Source organism: Sturnus vulgaris, chromosome 29 (assembly GCF_052056855.1).
Source record: "Sturnus vulgaris isolate bStuVul1 chromosome 29, bStuVul1.hap1, whole genome shotgun sequence".
NCBI classification, from domain to species: Eukaryota; Metazoa; Chordata; class Aves; order Passeriformes; family Sturnidae; genus Sturnus; species Sturnus vulgaris.
The window spans coordinates 3,926,893-3,947,772 of NC_142271.1; the positions used below are offsets into that span (position 1 = coordinate 3,926,893).

Below are 20,880 nucleotides of genomic sequence, written 5' to 3' on the forward strand. Positions count from 1 at the left end.
TCCCTGTCCCCAAGAGCTGGCAGTGTCACCAGGGTTGGGGACAGAGAGCCCCCAGCACTGGGGGCTTTGCTGGCCCACACTGGGGTCAGGGCATTGCTGGAACATTCCCGACAGCGGGGCGTGGGATGAATGGCAGCGCCTGTAAGTGGGAATTTCCTCTTTGACTAAAACTTGCTTCTTTCCCTGGAAACCTTAACTGGGAGAGGAGCGTTTTTCCACGCTGTGGGGAAATTCTTCCTGGGAACCAAGGAAGCAGCAGAGCCCTGATGCCCCTCTCAAATTCACCCCCTGCCCACCTCACCCCCACACGGATCCGCCACCGTTTCTCCGTGTCAGCTCCGCATCGGAGCGCGGGGGGGTGGTGGGGAGGCGAAAAAAAAAAAAAAAAAAAAAAAAAGCCATTTAATGCAGACAAAGGTTGTATGAAAATATAATTCTGCTTTTGTTAGCAGCCATCAAACTCTAAAAAGCGTCACTTTTGTTTTCTTGTAACATTGTGAAAACCTCGTGTCGGATCGAGAGCTGGGGCCCTCTCGACTAATCGCCTCTCCTTTGTGTTTTTAGATTATAGGGGCAATTAGTGTTGTCAAAACCTCTGGCAATTCTCTTTGCTCTTGACAGGGTGTCAGTCCGCTGGGCGAGAAATGGAAGGTGTTATAACTCTCCGGTAATTAGGATGCCTCCGATTTGAAAATGCCAGCAAACGTGTTGGAGGGGGCTGGGAGCCCGCCCGGGCTGGGGAGGGGGGGGGGATGTGGAGGAGCAATTAATTAGGGGCTCTCATTCCGAGCACGTTGCTTGGCTGATGAATTGGCAGAGGGAAATTAGCGGCGCTCCTGGGCTCGCACCTCGCTCTCCTCGCCAGCTTCTCCCCTGCCCCAGATGTTCGCCCGGGGCTTGGCACAGCTGGCTGGGAGCACCTGTGTGCCCAAAACAGCGGCTCTTCGCTGGGTGCTGGCGCCACGGGGGGGCTCTGGTGGGTGCCAGAGCCTTGCAGGGTGCTGGGGTTCATTGCTGAGCTCCAGCCTTTGGGTGGGAAGTCGGAGGAATTAATCGATAGCTCCGCCACGGAGGTGGCTGGAGGGGGAAACGCTGGTGACAAACAGAGCTGGCCCCGTGTCCCACGCGTCCCTGCAGCAGAATGCCTGAGTAAATAGATAAGGCTTTGCAATCTCCCTTGAAGGTCAGCTGGACACCCATGACAGGCGGGAGGGACTGCACGGGGCCACCCCGGGGTCCAGACTGGGCATCACTGGGGGTCCAGGCCGGGAGCCAGGCTCTCAGTGGGACTTTGCTGGGTTTCTCTGCTCTTTGAGGTGCTGAGATCCTGAGTTGTTTAGTTTGGATCAGCCCTTGGCGTGCAGCTGGATCCTGGCTTGTGCTCTGCCCCATCCCACGTGCCAAGGAGCTGCTGCCTCTTCCTGGGATCCCCTGGAAAAGCCCGTGGCTGCTGGTGGCTCCCGCCCAGCAATTCCTAATTGCTTTCCCAGGAATATGAGGCATCCAGGAGGGTCATTAAATCACAGCAAGGCCCTGACCCTGCCCGGCTGGGATGAGGCAGCTCCTGATGGCTCCATCCGGGCACTGCTCCACCTGGGCAGGACCCAGCAGGGCTGGGATCCATCACCAGCACCTTCCCAGGAGCTTCACCTCACTACGGGGGTGTGGACCCGTGTTTTGATAACCAAAGGCAGGGGCTGGCAGGTTCCCTGCTCTTGGCACAGTAATTACAGAGTTGCTGGTGTCAGCTGGAGGTAAAAGCTTTGATGTGTCTGGAGAACCCCGTAACCTCTTCCTCAGTGCTCTGCTCTGCAGAGTTATTTGGGTGATCAGTATCTTCCCACTTCCCTGGCATTTCCCTCCACTCTTCCCATGCTCCCAGCAGGGGAGGGAGCTGTGGTTTGATGCCCAGTTCCCCCAGTTAAATTGTATTTTTAAAAAGAGCCCTCAGCTTGGGGGGAGCTCATGGTTCAGGAACTTCCAGTGGCACATCTCCCTGCCATTGCCACGTCCCAGGGGACAGACCCGTGCTCAGGAGCTCCATCCAGAGGTGTGGGGGGCATGGAGGATGCTCTGGGTGTTTGGGGACAGTGGTGACCGTGTCCTTGCTGTCGCAGGTCCCCGTGTCCGTGGCCATGATGTCCCCACAGATGATCACACCGCAGCAGATGCAGCAGATCCTGTCCCCACCCCAGCTCCAGGCCCTCCTGCAGCAGCAGCAGGCGATAATGCTGCAACAGGTAACGCTGCACAGGGGCTGAATGCAGCCAGGAATTCCCACCAGGGGTCTGGGAATGCTGGGGTTTGTTGGAGGCAGGAAAATGGATCCTTTCCTCCTTCTGCTTCCCACATATTTCCTTTGGGATTCCCAGCACGTCCAGGGATGGAAAGAGCTGCAGGTGCTGACAGGGCTGGTGCTGCCACCCTGAGCCAGGGGCTCAAAATTCCTACAAAATTCTGCCCAAGGGCTGCTCTGGGGCTGCCCAGCTCCTGGGAAAAGCCAGGGTCGGGGTGGATGCTCTCGGTTTGATGTGCCCCAAGCAGAGCCCCCGTGGCCACTGCTGGGCTTTGGGCAGGTGCCTGTATCGAGCTCCAGAGCTGAGGTTTGTTTCTCATGGCCCTGCGTGGCTTTTCCAGAGATTTTGGTTGGATGGGGAGGGAAGAAAAAGGAGGAGAAGGGAAAAAAAAAAAAATCAGATTTCCACTCTGAGACAAAATAGGTCTGCTTGGGTAATAAACAGCTCTGCCGGGGGAAGGAGGGAGAGAGGGAGAAACCCCACAAGCATCCTCCACACCCTTCCTCCTGCCTCCAGTACCTGTTTACTCCAAACAGGCCGATAAGGATTCAAGGTTGGCCCCAGGGAAAGAACAAAGGGTAAACACTACCCTGGGTGGGTCCTTCCACAAGCCTCTTTGGAGCCGGATAAAGAAACACGTTTGACTGCAAATTAAACAACCCAGGCCGGAATAGCTCACATTCTCCACCGGCAGCAAACCAAACATCACACCTCTCACCCCTGACCCAATGTTCCTGCTCCCAGCCCGGCGTGGCCGCTGCGCCCTGGCTGGGGCTGGCTCGGGGGTAAACACCCAGCCCCTCCAAACCTGTTCTCCGACACAAACAGCCACTGATAAAGGCATCCCGACATCCCCAGGGACATTCCTGAGCCCCTGAGAGGGGGCTGGGGGGTCTCACTGACCTCGCCGTGCCTTCCTCCCCCTCCCCTGCACGCAGCAAATCCATCACCCGCACTTTATTCAGGGGCCGGGGTGAGAGCTGCTGGTCCCAGCGCTGCCTGTGGCTGCTGGGACCCTCTCTGGTGGCTCCCTGTGGATCCAGGGGGTTTGTCCCGGGTTTTGTGGCCCCTGCTTTGATTTGAGGGGCTGTTTTGGCTGCAGGGCTGAGCCCCCAGCTCTCACAGGCCAGGGGTTGTGGTGTGTGTGTCCTGCTCCTGGGACCCCACCGGGCTCTCACAGCACTTGTCAGGGGTGTTTTGGGGTCTCACCATGCCAAAACCGGGCTTTCCCCACCCTGAAATGCTCTGTGATGTGCCAGAGCACCCCGGCCTGCTTTTCTCTCAAAGGGCAGTGGGTTGGCATTAAAATGAACAGCAGGGTGGGCACTGGGGGGGGGGGGTTTGGGGGTTTCATGGGGATCCAGAGCCCTTGGGAACGCGTGCCCAGGGTTCCAGTGCTGCCCTGGCTGCCCTGGGGGGTCCTTTCCTGCCAGCCTGCACCAGGTGACACAGGGAGCCTGCCCTGGTGACAGTGCCAGCAGGTGGGCACGGGGTGGCTCCCTGCTGATCCCATTGCTGATCCCATTGCTGATCCCATTGCTGATCCCATTGCTCTCTCCCCTTTCCCAGCTGCAGGAATACTACAAGAAGCAGCAGGAGCAGCTTCACCTGCAGCTGTTGACCCAGCAGCAAGCCGGAAAGCAGCAACCCAAAGAGGTGAGCTCACCTGGAGGGCTCCAGGACAGCAGAGCTGGCAGCAAATTAAAGGGGGGGGCAGCACAAAACAAAGTGGGGGACAACCCCCAGGGAGCACATGGGAATGGGACATCCTGCTCTGGAGGTGCCAGGGTGACCAGTTCATCACTGGGAATTGTTCTTCTTCCTCTTTTTCCTCCTCCTCTTCCTCCCTCTCTGCAATCTGGTGTGGGGTGTGGGGCACCAGCACCAGAGGGGCCTCCCTGGTGACAGGGACAGGTCCCAGCCCCCCAGCACAGAGCGAGGGCTCCCCAAATCCCCCCGTGGTGGGGTCAGAGAAGGCTCAGCCCAGCCCTTGCCCTGCCAGGCTCAGCTTGGGCAGCCCAGTCCTGGCTGAGCTGGCACAGCAGTGCCCTGAGGAGTGGCCAGGGCTGGTCAGGTGGCAACCAAAGCAGGGCTGGTCTGGTGGCAACCAAAGCCTGGCTTTTCCTGCCAGGAAGGGAGGCTCTCCAAAGCCCAGGGAATGTTGGATACAGCAGTGATCCCAGCAAAGGATCACTTTGGGCTTTTCCAGCAGGAGACTCTGGGGTGGGCAGGGCTCTCAGCCCCCCAGGATCACACTGGCAGGGCTGGGCAGGTGGGTGCCTGGTGGAGACTCATTTTATTCCCTGTGATGGCACCAGTCTTGTGTTTAACCTTTACACACCCCCAAGGGCTCGTGGCTGTGTTTTGGGGACGTGCTGTGGCCACCCAGAGCCTGGGGACAGAGCCCAGCCAGCAGACAGCACCACTCCATTCCTTTTCCTTGGGTATTTCTGCCCCTCTCTCTTCCCAAAATGCTTCACGTGGGGTGTTTTTTGCAGAATTCATGTCTGGCATGGCTGCCCCTCCACTGAGTGTCCTTCCATGGGCTCCCAGTGACAAGGGAGCCACTCCGTGCCCATCCCTGCTGCAGGCAGGGATAACGGGGCTGTTGGTGGCCATCACTCCTCCCAAAATCCAGCTCTGGATGGACACCCAACACTTGAAATTCAGCTTTTTTTTTGGCAGAGAGGGAAGATTTTAAGCCCAGACTGTGTTGGGGTGGCACAGGGGGGACTGACTGACGCTGGCATCAGGGCACCAGGGTGGCAGCAGCGGCTCAGGGTCACCTGCTCCAGCCTCAGCCCGGCTCTCCCTGTGGGATGTGGCTGCATTTACAGGGTCAGGGATATCAGAGCCATCTCCAGGAGCTGGGGAATGGGGGAGGAGTAAATGTGAGCTTCCTCAAGGACTTTGCTGCTGGCCCTGGTGATGTTCTCTTGCAGCAGCGAGCAGGGATATAATTAAGCTCTAACAAAGCGCTTGCTTAGCGGGCTCTGCTTTAAAAAGCTCGTGTTAACTTTTAATTAAATGCTACAGAGGAGACTGGAAATGTATCCAACAAGAAAGGGTGTAGCAGGGGGGAAGGGGTGTTGGATGCTGCTGGAGGGGTGTTTGTCCAGCTTTCCAGCTGGGAAAAAGCACTGTGGGGGTTCCAGCAAGGGGGATGTCAGTGTTTCCCTTCCTCAAAACCCTCGGATAAGCTTGGGTTTCACCCCAAAAATTTGGGTAGCTGGTGTTCCTAAAGTCAGTGTTCATGTTTGCCTGCTGGGAATGGCGATGCTGTGGCTTCCATGAAACTCAGGGAAGAGATGGAATGTCCGAGATGCCTCCACAGAGCTGCTCTGGGATCTCTCATGGAAACCCATGGCCAGATTTTATTCTGGCCCTGCTGCAAGATTTGTAACCCAGCGCCTTCTGCTTCTCCTCTGCCTGATCCCAAGGGCTCCTCTCAGCAATGCTGTGAGTCAGCAGCTCAGAGCAGGATCCCCAGGTGGGAAAGGGGCCAGGAAGGAGCTGGGATCAGGGGCAGCATCTCTGGAAGGAGCAGCTCTGATAGCCCTGGGATCAGGGGCAGAATTTTTGGGAGGAGCAGCTCTGATATCCCTGGGATCAGGGGCAGAATTTTGGGAGGAGCAGCTCTGATATCCCTGGGATCAGGGGCAGAATTTTTGGGAGGAGCAGCTCTGATATCCCTGGGATCAGGGGCAGAATTTTTGGGAGGAGCAGCTCTGATATCCCTGGGATCAGGGGCAGAATTTTTGGGAGGAGCAGCTCTGATATCCCGGGAGCAGCATGGCTGGGGATGCCCCAGAGAAGGGGAGGACACACAAGAGGATGGAGATGTGTGGGAAGGGCCTGTCAGCAGCATCCTGTCCCTGGGGATGTGGGGATGCTCCTGTCCATGGGTCTGCACCACACTGGGGGTGTGAGGAAAGGCAGGTCAAGGCAGCTGATCCATGAATTTATACATCCCACCAGGATGAGGCTGAGCTGTGGCACATCCCAGCCCATCCTGGAGCATTTTCCTGTGCTGGGGTGTGAGGGCCACCCCCAACCTCCAGCAGCATCCTGAGTGTGGAGGAAACGAGGAGCTGTAGTGCAGCTTCTCACCCTTGTGTCTCATCCCAGGATGCTTGGCTCCCCCAAACAGCGACGGGGTGCAGACACCCCAAAACCCCCTGGGAGGGTCTCAGTGTGTCCCCAGAGCTGCTGAGGGCAGGGGTTGTCCCTCAGCTGAGGCAGGCAGGGTGGGGAGGGGGGGCTGCTGGGCCTAACCCCGGTGTCAGCTTAATGAAGTGCTGCTGTCAGTCCCGCGTGTCACGGCACAAACTCCTCCTGATGTGCTCATAAATCAAAGTGACGGCGCCTCCTGCCCCGCTGGCTGCACCCACTCAGCTGCATCTAATGCGGGAGATGCTGCAGACCCCCAGCCCCACACTGGGAATGGGCTGGGAATGAGCTGGGAATGAGTGGGAATGGACTGGGAACGAGCTGGGAATGGACTGGGAACGAGCTAAGAATGGGCTGGGAATGAGTGGGAATGGACTGGGAATGGGCTGGGAGTGGATTGGGAATGTACTGGGAACGAGCTGAGAATGGGCTGGGAATGAGCTGAGGATGGGCTGGGAATGGCTCGGGAATGGTCTGGGAATGGTCTGGGAATGTGCTGGGAGTGGATTGGGAATGTCTCAGGAATGGTCTGGGAATGAGTCAGGGGAGCCAAACACAGGATTCTGCCTCCATACAGAGCCAGCTCCTCTGGGAGTGGCTTTTCCGACAGGAATGGTAGTGGTGAGGATCATTGGGGTGTGGGATTTTTAGGGAAGCTGGGGCTGTCATCCAAGCTCTCCCCAGCCTGGTTTCTCCAGGGAAGGCTTGGCCTGGAGCCCGTGGGCTGGTGGGTGGCTCTGGCTCCCTTCACCCATCACTCAGGGGTTTAGAGGTCTGTGGTGCCACAGTTGTTCCCTAGGGGTGGCAGATTGGCTTCCCCACAGGACCAGGCCTTGGTTTGGCTTGGATTTGTGTTCCTGGGGCTGCTCCTCCTGTTCCTGGTGTGTGGAAGCTGGAGGGACATGGATTTGAGGCACATGAAGGTGCAGGTTCAACCTTCACATCACCACGTTCAACAGCGTCCCTGCCAGAGCCACGTGTGGGTCAGGGCTGCTCAGGGGGGCTGAATCCAGGTCAGGAGAGCCCAGGGATCATCCTGAGCTCATCCACTCCCAGCAGCACAGCCTGGAAGTGACGTGGATGAGGAGCATCCCATCCCATCCCATCCCATCCCATCCCATCCCATCCCATCCCATCCCAGCTGCTGTTTCTAACCAAAGCAAGGACAGTGTGTCCATCCCACATGGTGGCAGAGTTTCCCCCACCAGGAGGGGACACTGGGGGACAGAGAAGTCGCTGTTAAAGCCCTCGGGCACAGCCTGGTCCTGCCCCTTTTCCCTCCATCCTGCTGATCCCATGGCCTGGAGCCCTCGTGGCTCAGGAATCAGGGATTTCTCTTCACAGAGCAGGAATTGCTTTGATTTGTGCCTTGATCTTTAAGCCTCAGAGGTGCAGGGCTGAGACTGAGCCAGGGAGGATCCAGATGTGACTCTGGGGAGGTGATTCTGCTGTGGCCAAGGAGGACAGGGAGAGTCCACACATCTCTGAGGCTGAGAAACTGGAATTAAACTCGGTCTGTACCCTGGAGAGGGCTCTGGTCATGCCTGATGTTGCAGAGAGGGGTTTGGAGCCCATCCTCACCCTCTGATTCACAAAGCCAAGGCTGAGCATCCACAGGGATCCACCTGCACCCAGTGGGGGGCTGACCCCAATCTTAGTCCTGGATTGGGATGGTCCTAAACTGGGTCATGGATTGGGATGGTCCCAAACTCGGTCATGGATTGGGATGGTCTTAAACTCGGTCATGGATTGGGATGGTCCTAAACTCGGTCATGGATTGGGATGGCCCCAAACTCAGTGATGGACTGGGATGGCCCCAAACTCATTCACGGACTGGGATTGCCAGGGAGTCTCTGCTGTTCCCTGTTGATGCAGCCTCAGGGATCACCAGCTCCCTGGAATTCCCAGTGTGGGGGATGTGCCCTGAATCCCCACGGTGCTCACAAACAGGGACATCCTGCCTGCAGAGCTCCTGTGCTCCTCAGTGAGAACACAAACATGGGAATCCTCCTTTGGGGGGGCTGCAGAGTGCAGCGAGGGGGGGATGTGCCCCAGCCTGGCTCCTCGCTCCCTGCCAGCACCGTCTGCCCAAACAGGGGGGTTTGGGGGGGGTTCACGGGGTCACGGAGCCGCCTGCCCCACTAATGAGGCCGGGCAGCCCCGGGGCAGCTCCCCTCTCCCAGCCAGCTCGGATTAGCAGCTGCCTGTCCCCAGCTCTAATTGAATTCTCTCCCCTTCACTTAATTCTCATGGATTTCTCGGCGCCTCCCCAGGGACCTGTCCTGCCTAACTAGTTTAGGGCCAGCAATGCTGGTCAGAGCCTGGCCAGCTCCGGGGGGTGGGGGGGAAAGTCACCTACTTGTGGGGTGGCTGTGATGGGGTGGGAACACTGGTCCTGGCACTGAGCACCCCCTCCCCTCAGTTTCAGCCCCTCACCACGGAATGACTGTCATTTTTGACAAACAGGGATAAATTTCTGCTTTACAAGAGGGTTCTGTGCCTGTTGCCTGCTGGGACCCCCCTTTTTTTTACACCCTCCCATGGGACCCCCCCAGCTGGGCTTCACGAGTTCCTCCCAGCACAGCTCCTCTCTCTCTCTCTCTCTCCCTTTCTTCCCAGCGCTTTATTTTTCCCTTCCCCTTTTCCCTTTCCTTCCCCTCCTCTTCCGATAGATCAAAGCCTCCGTCCGGCTCAGCCGGGAGCTGAGCAGGCCCCGCAGCAGGATGGAGGCACAGCCGAGCACCGTGTCCCTTCCCCTGTCACCTCTCACTGCCAGCGCCCCTCACCACCCCCCTCCTGCCCTGCCAGGCCGGGAATAAAGCCTGGATTTGGGATTTGTCCTTCCTTTTGTCTCGGCAGCCGTTGGGGAACAAGCAGCTGGCCTTCCAGCAGCAGCTCCTGCAGATGCAGCAGCTGCAGCAGCAGCACCTGTTAAACCTGCAGCGCCAGGGCTTGGTGAGCCTCCCTCCAGGGCAGGGCACGGTGCCCCTGCAGACCCTGCCCCAAGGTAAGGACACGGCCTGAGGGGGTTCTGGCGTGTGCTTGGCCCGGTTCTGGGTGAGGGCGGGTGGGGAGGGGCTGTGGTGTTGGGGTTTGTGGTGCCCCCAAAGTTTTGGGGGTGGTGGTGTCAGCGGTCGGAGCCGTGCGGGGTTGGGATCCGGGTTCCTGTGGCACCTGTGGCAGGGTCGGGGCACCTCTTCCTCTGGAAGGGATTGCCAGGATTTGGGGCACCTCTGGCAGAGGGGTGCAGGATTTGGGGCACCTCTTCCCCTGGCAGAGGGGTGCAGGATTTGGGTCACCTCTTCCTCTGGAAGGGATTGCCAGGATTTGGGACACCTCTGGCAGAAGGATGCAGGGTTTGGGGCATCTCTTCCTCTGGCAGAGAAGTGTCAGGATTTGGGTCACCTCTTCCTCTGGAAGGGATTTCCAGGATTTGGGACACCTCTTCCTCTGGCAGAGCAGTGCCAGGATTTGGGAAGCCAGGCTCTCCCCGCTTCTGGGAACAGCTCTGTGGGTGCTGCAGGTGCCTTGGTTTGTGTTTCCCAACGGGGCCGTGCAGCCTCCCCTTGCTGTGCCCAGCTCCAGCTGACGTTCTCCCAGGGCTGGGTGAGATTTGGGGAGTCAGGGAGCAGGGAGGAAGCCCTGGGTGCTGTCCCTGCTGACGTTGGTCACTCTCCTGTGCCACAGCTGTTTGCCCCTCAGACCTCCAGCAGCTCTGGAAGGAGGTCACAGCCTCCCAGCCCGTCGAGGACAGCATTAAGCAGGAAGGTCTTGACCTCACCACCAACACCTCCAACTCTACCTCGTTTTCGGCCGCCAAGGTCTCGCCTCCCATTTCCCATCACCCTCTGCCCAATGGACAGAGCACCATGCACACGCCCAGAAGGGACAGGTAGAGCCGGGTCGGGCCCTGGCACTTTGTGTTTTTATTCCTGGAGAGGTGGAAGGGGCTGGGATCCATCACCCACAGGGCTGGGAGGGCTTGGGGGGATTTCTGCCCACCCCATAAGAGAGGCCTGGCACTGTTTTGCTGCGGCCACAGGGGACGGGGGTCTGTCACTGTGGGGTCTCCCATGGGTGCCCCCATGGCTGGGAATGCTGGAGCATCCCCATCTGAAGATCCCTTTCCCTCTTGTGCAGCTCTTCCCACGAAGAGACCCCCGGCTCCCACCCACTCTATGGCCACGGAGAGTGCAAGTGGCCTGGCTGCGAAACCCTCTGTGAGGACTTGGGGCAGTTTGTCAAGTAAGTGTCACCTTTTTGGGGGAGTTTTGTCTGTCTCAGGCTGGGGCTGGTGGAGGGGAAGATGCTGGGAGCTGGTTCAGACATCCCAAAGTGTGTACCCAGAGCTGGGTGACCACGTGGAGAAAACACAGCAGGCATTGCTGCTGCTGCTGTCCCGTCCTTGGAAGTGTCCAAACCTGGAAGGTGACCCTGCCCATGGCAAAGGTGGAATGGGACGAGCTTTATGAGCGCTTCCAACCCAAACCATCGGATGAGTGAATGATGTGGAGGAGGCCAGAGGCCGGCAGCAGGCGAGGGGGGCTGGCAGGCGTGCTGGGGGGCGCGGGGGGAGGCAGCAGATGGCAGATGGCACCGCTGACACCGCTTGTGGGCTCCGGCGCTGACTGATTAACTCTGCTGTCGGAGAGCCCTCTGCTAGCGTCAGGGTCAAACAAATTGTTTTCACGCTTCGTCAGAGGTTTACTTAATTAGTTCATTTGCAATTAGATCTCTTTGTAGCCAGGATTTTTAGCAAAGACATCAGAAGGAGCTGACGGGCTGGCGGGCTCCTTCCCCCGCCTCCCCCGGCTGTCTGCTCGGCGAGCACCGCGCTCCGCGCCCGCCGCGTTTTGGCCTTTTCCAAACTCATCCTCTGGCCTCTGCCACGCTCTGGGCGCTGGCTCTGGTGGGAACATCCCTTGGACTGTGCCAGGCCACTCTTTCCCAGGGCAGGAGCTGAGCAGAGGCCTTGCCCAGCAGGGTGAGGAGGTGCAAAGGCAGCCCGGGGATGAGTGAGAGGATGATTCAGCCTCCTGTGTCCTCCTTCCTCTGAGTCATGGGGTGAACCCAGATAAGGCATCTCCTGCTGCCTGGCAGGACATGTTCCAGTGGCACGGGGCAGATGAGCAAGCTCCAGGCTGGGAGCTGGAGCTGGCAGGGAATGCCCAGGGCTGGGTCACGGGGCTGGCAGAGCCTGTCCCACCTCCCTGCCCCCCTGGACAAGCGTTTCTGTCCCCTCCCTGCCATTGTGGGCACGTGTTGGGACAGACAGACAGAAAACTTGCAGCTCCCCAAGGCCAAGCCCAGCCTGGAACCTGCCTGGAGTCTGGGCAGCAGCTTGGAGCCTCCTGTGAGCCCCCAGTCCATGGAGGGGCTGGGCTGGGCTGGGAGGGGCAGCCCGGCCTTAGTGGTTGATGAGAGTGAGAGAAATGAGTGGGAAATGGCTCTGGTGGTTTTTTTCCCCCTGGAGAAGCAGCCGTGGCCGTGCAGGGAGAGGAGCAGGGCTGGGGCTCTGGGGGCTTTGCTCACGGATGGGTTTGGCAGCAGGGCCGGGCTCCCTGACTTGTCTGTGCACGCTGGGGCTGGAAGAGGCTGCTGCCATCCTCCACATCCGGAGCCAGCCTGGAGAGGGCTCCTGAGGCGCCTTCTCCTGGGATGTCTCAGCCTTAATCCTGGCACATGGCCCCTGGCACCCTTTTGGGGTGTTCCAAGGGTGGCATCTGCCCAGAATCCCCCTCCAAACCATCCCACTCCTCCAGTGAGGAACCCCAGAGGTTTGTGCCCACCCCAGCCTGGCCCTGTGCCATCCTCGGGGCTGGCTGTGTCCCCAGGCTTTGGGACGAGGATGTCCCTGGCTCTGCAGCGAGTGACAGCCCTGTCACCAGGAGCCCTTCCCCTCCCTGAGGAGGAGGGAGAGTGTCCTGGAGCAGAGGTCCTGGTGCTTCCTAAACAAAGAGGCAGGGAAGTGCAGGGTGGGGAGCAGCCTGGCAATGCCACCTTCTGCCCCCAGGGCTTCCCTTAGCACGTGTGAGGCAACCTCCCATGGCTGCCTTTGTCCTGGAACCTGCTCCTCAGGTCCTCCTGGCACCTCGTGCCAGCAGCCTGCTCCAGGAAAATCCTGGACTTTCTGGGCTTTCCCTCTGCCAGAGGCTGCTCCTGAGCACCCTGGGGCTGGGTGTCCTCCAGGCCGGGTTTGGGGTGGTGGCACAGCCTGCTTTGCTCAGTCACCTCCGTGCCTCAGTTTCCCTCATGCTCACCCCGCTTTTCCCAGTGGTCCCAGAGCATCCCTGAGCAATTTCCAGGTGGGGGCTGATCCCAGGTGTGGTCCCAGCAGAGGGGCAGGGTGTCTCAGCCACCCTCCAGATCATGGTGGTTCTGGGAGCCCAACTTTGGGGTGCTATTTTTGGCGAGGCAGTTCTTTAAATAGTGTTTTTCCCAGCCCCTCCAGGCCGGGTTTGGGGGTGGTGGCACAGCCTGGCTTGCTCAGTCACCTCCGTGCCTCAGTTTCCCTGGTGCCCATCCCACTTTGGCCAGCAGTTCCAGAACATCCCTGAGCAATTTGCAGGTGGGGGCTGATCCCAGGTGTGGCCCCAGCAGAGGGACAGGGTGTCTCAGCCACCCTCCAGCCCAGATTTGGGGTGGTGGCACAGCCTGGCTTGCTCAGTCACCTCCGTGCCTCAGCTTCCCTGGTGCCCATCCCGCTTTGGGCAGCGGTGCCAGAGCATCCCTGAGCAATTTGCAGGTCAGGGCTGATCCCAGGTGTGGCCCCAGCGGAGGGGCTGAGTTTTGGGCATGCCCAGGCCTAACCAAACCTCTCTGTTCTCCTCCCCAGACACCTCAACACAGAACATGCACTTGATGACCGAAGCACGGCCCAGTGTCGAGTCCAGATGCAAGTGGTACAGCAGCTGGAGATACAGGTGGGTGTTTCACCCCAGCCCCCATGGACACGGGGACAAAAAGCCACTTCTTTGTCACCCTGTGCTTTGGCTGCTCCCCTCAGGAGAGGGTGACAGGGTTGGGGACTGTACCACCCACTGAGGACTCGTTTTAAACACCCTTCCCAAACAGGAATCCTGCATTCAGGTGGACATTAAACCCCCAGACTAGTTCCCCTCTCACCCCAAAGTGTCCCTGTGGGTAAAAGGAGGTGCCAAAGATGAGGAAGGAAGGCAGGTGCTGCCAGGAGGGTTTGTCCCCACATTGTGCCACCTCCCTGGGAGCCACGGGGCTGCTTGGAAACCAGGCCACTTAATTTTGGTGGCTGAATGTGGTTCTGGGAGCCCAACTTTGGGGCGCTATTTTTGGCAAGGCAGTGCTTTAAATAGTGCTTTTCCCAGCCTCTGCGAGCCCCCAGCGTGCTCTGCATAATTCGGTTAATGGAGAAGGGAGGGGGGAAAAGAGGGGAGGAAATGGGGGGGTCAGAAAATGGGATGGGGCAGGGGGTCACCCCCATGCTGTGACAGCACCTGGGGCTGGCAGGAGCTCAGGGTGCTGTGTGGCCATGGCTGTGTGTGACACCACAGGGGACAGTGTCCAGGACAAGATGTGCAGCACCTTTAGGACCCCCCACCCAGATTTAGGGGCCTTGCAGGGGCTGTGGGATGGCGGGGAGGGGGGACACAGCCAAACCTTGGGGCGGGTGTGGAGCTGCATCCTCCCGGGCCATCCCTGCCATCCATCCCGCTGCTGAGCCAGGGGTTGAAAGCAATTACTGCGGCTTAAAGAGAGGAGGGAAAGGGAAAAGGGGAGGAGGGAAAAATATAATAATAATTAAAAAAAAACAAGCTGAAGGGTGAGAGCAGAGCTGTGTGTGCAGAGAGGAACCTGCCACGGAGCCACCAATTAGAAAGTTTGGAGCGCGGAGCTCCCGCTGTGCCGGCGCGGAGCGTCTGCATCACGAGGGGAGAGCTGTCAGCTCTAATGAGCACCGCGGCTGCAGAAAGCGCCAGAGCTGCTCCAAACTTGCTGCAAACTCCGCTCTGCCTCCTGCTTTTAACCCCTTCCTCGCCTCGCTCTGCCAGGGGGGGCTTGGCTGGAGCGCGGGGACCCCCCGAGCTTGAGGGGTGCCGGTGGGAAGGGAAGGTGACGGCGAGGAGCAGAGTGTCAGATCCCATCGGAGCTGCCGGGCTCAAATCCTCTCGTGGTGCCACAGAGAATATTTCAGCCTTGTGCTCACTCCGGGGAGGAAACAGGCGGCAGGGAGCAATTACAGCGATGTGGGAACGCGGGGGATGGACGGACAGACGGATGGACAGGGAGCTGCTGGGGAGCAGCAGGAGGGCAGAGGGGACAGGAGCACCCAGGGCTGTGGTGGGTGGCAGCTCTGGGAATGGCTCTGTGGATTTTTCCCTGAGTGCACTCACAGCTCCTGTGCCCCCCATGGTGGGTACAGCAGCCCCACTGGGGAGCCAGAATCAGGCAGGAGGTGGCACCTGGGGGGACACTCTGAGGGGTGCTGCCTGTCCAGACCAGGTTTGGGGGCTCATGGCAGCTCCTCCAGGCCGTGGGCACCTCCGTGGTGACTTTGTCACTGTGTGACCGTCCCCCTCCTGCTTTCTGCCTCCCCCAGCTGGCCAAGGAGAGCGAGCGTCTCCAAGCAATGATGGCCCATCTTCACATGAGACCTTCAGAGCCAAAGCCTTTCAGCCAGCCTGTAAGCGTGAGTCCCTTCCTGCCCTCTATGTCCCCACCCCGACAGCTGCTGTCCCCTCCCTGCCCTGGGCACGCTCACCTGGGTGGGCTCGGTGGGATGGATGTGCCCTGGCCACCCTCTGGCACAGCCTGGTCCCTTGTGCCACGAGCAGGAGGGAAATGCAGCTGCTCCACCAGCTCTGACATGGAGTGGGTGCACCTCCATCCCATGGGTGCATCCCCATCCCATGGGTGCTTCCTATCCCATGGGTTCATCCCCATCCCATGGGTTAACCTCCATTCCATGGGTTCATCCCCATCCCATGGGTCCATTCCCATTCCAAGGGTTAATTCCTATCCCATGGGTTCATCCCGTGGGTCCGCCCCCATTCCATGGGTCCATCCCATGGGTTAATTCCCATCCCACCAGGTTCATCCCCATCTCATTGGTTTATCCCATCAGTTCATCCCCATGGGTCCATCCCCATCCCACGGGTCCATCCCACTGCTGCATCCCCACCCCCTGGCTCCATCCACCCTTTCCAAGCCCACCCGTGCCCCCTGCCAGCCCCTCCCCGCCTGCTTTGGCTCCTCCCGCATTCCCGGGGCTCTCCCGACCCCAACCCCATTCCTGACCCCCATCCCCTCCCTGCCTGTCCGTGCAGCTGAACCTGGTCTCCAGTGCCACCCTGTCCAAGAGCACTTCAGACACGTTTCCTGACGGTTTACCTCATCCCCCCACCTCGGCCACGGCGCCCATCACCCCCCTGCGGCAGGGCCCCTCCGTCATCAGCTCTTCCACTTTACACAACGTGGGGCCCATCCGCAGGAGGAACTCGGAGAAGTTCTGCACCCCCATCTCTTCAGGTGAGCTCCGGGCCGGGGCTCAGCACCCTCTGAGGGGCACAGTGGGTCCCTTCACCCCCCCCTCCGTGTTTGTTGTCCCCCTGCAGAGCTTGCACAGAATCACGAGTTTTACAAAAACGCCGACGTCCGGCCGCCCTTCACGTACGCCTCGCTCATCCGGCAGGTGAGAGATCCCTGAGCCAGCTCTGCACCCCCAAAATCCTCCCTGAACCCCATCTCTGCCCCTCGGGATGTGTCCAACCCCACGAGTGACAGCCTTGTCCCCTCTCTGGCTGCCCAGGCCATCCTGGAGACCCCCGACAGGCAGCTAACGTTGAATGAGATCTACAACTGGTTCACGCGGATGTTCGCCTACTTCCGGAGGAACACGGCCACCTGGAAGGTGAGAGCAGCCCTGCCTGCCACCCTGGGCTCTGCCCAACCCATCCTGGCATCTGCCCATCCCACCCCAGGCTCACCCCATTCCACTTTGGGCTCACCCCAGGCTCACCCCATCCCACTTTGGGTCACCCCATTCCACTCCAGGCTCACTCCATCCTGCTTCAGGCTCTCTCCATCCCACCTTGGGCTCACCCCAACCCACCCCAGGTTCACCCCAACCCACCCCAGGCTCACCTCATCCTAACCTGGCTTATCCCATCCCATCTTGGGCTCACCCCATTCCCCCCAGACCTCACCCTAACCCACTCCAGGCTCACCCCAACTCACCCTGGGCTCACCCCATCCCACCCAGACCCGGCTGCTGCAGGAGATGCTCCTGTGCTAAAGGACCAGTTGATTGCCCAGCTCTAAAATGATGCAGGAAATTATTTTAGGACCAAATCCCACTTTTTTTTTGCCCCCCAAACACCTCTCTGAGCTGTGGGGATGCATCATCCCTGCAGTGGGATACAGCAAAGGGCTGTGTGGTGAAATCCAGGGATTTTCTGTGGAGTAGAAGGGCAGAGGCAGGAGTGAGAGACTGGAAATAGCAAATAAGGTTAATGATAACCTGGGGGCAGGTGACACTGCTGGTGGCTGGGAATGCAGGTCCTGATCCTCAGGGAGGGATGAGAGGGGGTGGCAGGGGGACCATCAGCAGGGGATCCCCTCTGCCACCCCCCAAGCAGCTGCCTGTGCCCATCAGGTCCCCCCCCACCCCTCTCACAGGCAAACTTTTTGTCACTGAGGAGGTTTTGTCACCAACCTGGGCTGGTGGAGTGAATTTTGGGGCAGCATATGAGTGCTGGGGCTGCTCCCCCTTTTTTTTTTTTTTTTTAGAAATCAGAGCTGGGAAAAGCCATCTCAGAGGAGCAGGGGGTGTGGAAGGAGCAGTTGTGTGATTCTGTGATTCTGTGATTCACTTCTTGCCTCCATCAGGGAAGATTGATTTATTTATTGTTTCCTGCTGCACATATTTACCAAGAGGCAGCTCAGCTCCCTCCTGCTCGGGGCAGCAAGGAGTGAAGTGGCAAAGGGAAACCTGCTAGTTTAAATAAAAATAATTAAAATCAGCAAGGTGCAAGTGAGATGGAGCTTTTGGAGAGGCTGGAGGAGGAGGAATCCATTCTCCAGGAGCTCAGGGCCCCCGTGCGTTGCTGCTGCAGATCCAGGCTGTGCTTTTAGGTGGATAATCAGGAATTTTGGCAAATTTTAGAATGGGGACAGGGTGGCAGCAATGGGACAGAGCCCTCTGTGGCCATCACTGCTCCCAGGGCCTCAGTTTTCCCCTCTGCAATGAGATAATGGCAGGTCAAAATGCCTTTTTCCTGCCTTTTTATTGCCAAAAGGAATAAATATTTTGGGGTTTTTTTTTTGCAGTTTGCACATGCCCCATGTTAGCATGGGCAGAGTTGGACAAGGGCATCCCTCAGTTTCCTGCTTCCTTTTTTTTATTCTTTATTTTTTCGTGTTTTACCACCAAAAAGGGAGGGCAGGGGATTGAAAAGAGCTGAGGAGGGGAGGGATAATTCCCTTCACAATTTGCAGTGTCCAAGGCCAGGTTTTTTCTGAAGGAGGGGGATATACAGGAAAAAATAACACATTTCCTCTCCTTGAAAATCACTTTTCTGGGGTTTTTCCCTCATTTTCTGTAGGCTCCCCCCAGGATGGGACAGAAATGCTGGGGACCAAGGTGGGGAAACCACAGGGAGACCCCAGCAGGGCCCAGGGAGTGGGTGGAGGGTGCAGAGCAAACATCATTAGAGGAGAGAGATGAGAAGCAAACAGAGCAGCTGGGCCTGGCTCTGAGCAAACACGGGCTGGAAACACAAAAGCCACCTCAGGCTGAGGCAGGGGACACGTCCCCTCTGCCATGGGGGGGGTCCCAAACTGGGGGGCAGGCCTGGGACCCCCTGTGTGACTTGGGAACAGCACAGGCATGGGGCATGCCAGGCTGCAGGGATGCAGGATCACATCCTGCCCTCTACCAGGGTTTATTTTATCCCCACCTGAGCCTTCCCAGGCTTGTCCCCCCCCAGTGACTCGGAGCAGGAGGTGTTACCAGGGCCAGCAGGGGACGTGGACACTGGGCAGGGAAGGTTCTGGCTGTGCCACGCTCCTGGATGCAGCCAGGGACTGTTTGGACAAAAGGAAAGAGGGAGTGTGGTGAGGGAGGGACGTCCTGTGTGTGCTCCCAGGGGACAGGGACAGGGACAGGACCCAGCCCTGGGGTGAGGACAGAGTGGGGGACGAGGGCTTGTCCTGCTCCCTTGGAATCCCAGGTCCCTGGGGTGTCTCTCTGTATCCCAACCCCCCTGGCTGGGTCATGCCAGTGCAGAGTTTGGGGCTTAAGGGCATGGCCCAAATGGAGAGTGTCCCCCTTTGGGTGACAGTGGCACCAGGCTGGGACCCAGGGCCTGGCTTCAGCCACACCAAGTGTCCCCTGAGGAACTGAACCAGGGCCCTGCTGGATTCCCCCAAAATGCCACCAAGCAGCGCTGACTGGGCTGGATCTCCCTCCCCAGGGACACGGGGAGCTGCTTACAAAATGTCCCCAGGGCTGAGAGGAGCCTGTCCCTGCTGCTTGTCACCGTGTCACCATGGCATGGATGGATGGATGATTGATGGATGATGGATGGATGGATGATGGATGGATGGATGATGGATGATGGATGGATGGATGAAGGATGATGGATGGATGATGGATGATGGATGATGGATGATGGATGGATGATGGATGATGGATGGATGGATGATGGATGGATGGATGATGGATGATGGATGGATGGATGATGGATGGATGGATGATGGATGATGGATGGATGATGGATGGATGATGGATGGATGGATGATGGATGATGGATGATGGATGGATGATGGATGATGGATGGATGATGGATGGATGATGAATGGATGGATGATGAATGGATGGATGATGGATGATGGATGGGTGGATGATGGATGGATGATGGATGGATGATGGATGGATGGATGATGAATGGATGGATGATGGATGATGGATGATGGATGATGGATGGATGGATGATGAATGGATGGATGATGGATGATGGATGGATGATGGATGGATGGATGATGAATGGATGGATGATGGATGATGGATGGATGGATGATGAATGGATGGATGATGGATGATGGATGGATGATGGATGGATGGATGGATGGATGATGGATGATGGATGATGGATGGATGGATGATGGATGGATGATGGATGGATGGATGATGGATGGATGATGGATGGATGATGGATGGATGATGGATGATGGATGATGGATGGATGGATGGATGGATGGATGGATGGATGGATGATGGATGGATGATGGATGATGGATGGATGATGGATGATGGATGGATGATGGATGATGGATGGATGATGGATGATGGATGGATGGATGGATGGATGGATGGATGGGTGACGAGGGAATGGCCCAGCTTTGTTTGTTTTCCTCCTCAAATTCCAGGCCAAGGGGGCCATGCTGGTGCCATTTGCTGGGTTCCTGGGCACTCTGGCACTCTGGTGGCACGGGGGGGCTCAGTCCTTGTGTCTCCTTTTGCCTTGTTGTGCTGGCCAGGCTCCTTTGTTTATACAGCCCCCGTTCGACCTTTTAAATTGCTGTTAATGTTTTAGCGTAACGAATTAGTCTCTCATCACGAATCAGGACTCGAAATAAAAAAAAAAAGGAGAGAAAAAAAAAAACCCTCCAAGGCCAACTTCCTGAAATTGGGGTCATTCTCATTTGCAAGGCAGAGAATCTGAGAACCTTAATGCAAGGAAATTTATTCAAAGGCAGAGCCCCGGCGTGATTAGGCCCTTTGTAATTATAGCTCGGAGAGATTCCACTCCAGCCTCCTGCCTCCCTCATGGATTAGCAAGTGAGTCGGAAAAATACACAGGATTTAATTAGAGGCAAATTAAAATTGGTAATGAAATAGGGGCAGTAGCAAATGGCAGGGAGTTGGAAGGGGAAAAGGGAGCTGGTATCTCTCGGGGCTGCGCTGTCTGCCTACGTGTGTGTCTCTTTATTTTACATTTAGAAATGTAAAGATGGTCGATGTAAAGAAGAAAGGGAGGGAAAGGACCAAAACGGGAGGGGAGGGCTGAGGGGAAAGAAAAAGAAAGGGAATGAGGAGCTGGCTCTGCTGAGCATCACCAGAGCTGCAGTGGAGCTCGTGTCCCTTGTCCCACCCACCCTGTCCCCACCTTCCTCAGCATCAGGCCAGGCTCCTCCCAGTGGGGTCACGCCCCATGTGCAGTTTGGGATCATGTCCCATGTGCATTTTGGGATCGTGTCCCATGTGCATTTTTGGATCGTGTCCCATGTACAGTTTGGGATCATGTTCCATGTGGAATTCGGGGTCCTGTCCCACGTGCAGTTTGGGCTTTGGGCAGCGTTTGGGTGGCAGGACACCCACAGGAGCTGTGGGGCTGGGCAGGGAGGAGGATGGTGAGGAGGAGGAGGAGGGTCTGGG

The 20,880-nt window shown here is 58.0% G+C and overlaps 1 protein-coding gene across 2 annotated transcripts in view; it reads left to right on the top strand.

Annotated features, from left to right (window-relative positions):
- FOXP4 (forkhead box P4) overlaps window positions 1-20,880 on the top strand; it is a 59,900-nt gene that overhangs the window by 35,219 nt on the left and 3,801 nt on the right. The window contains exons 4-13 of one of the 2 annotated variants that reach the window (XM_088180281.1): window positions 2,118-2,240; window positions 3,867-3,953; window positions 9,327-9,474; window positions 10,155-10,359; window positions 10,608-10,712; window positions 13,303-13,390; window positions 15,043-15,132; window positions 15,770-15,971; window positions 16,058-16,134; window positions 16,252-16,353. In XM_088180281.1, coding sequence (XP_088036407.1) covers window positions 2,118-2,240; window positions 3,867-3,953; window positions 9,327-9,474; window positions 10,155-10,359; window positions 10,608-10,712; window positions 13,303-13,390; window positions 15,043-15,132; window positions 15,770-15,971; window positions 16,058-16,134; window positions 16,252-16,353 — 1,227 coding nt within the window. The remainder of the gene's footprint in view (window positions 1-2,117; window positions 2,241-3,866; window positions 3,954-9,326; window positions 9,475-10,154; window positions 10,360-10,607; window positions 10,713-13,302; window positions 13,391-15,042; window positions 15,133-15,769; window positions 15,972-16,057; window positions 16,135-16,251; window positions 16,354-20,880) is intronic. The other variant, XM_014872710.2, reaches the window with a different exon arrangement.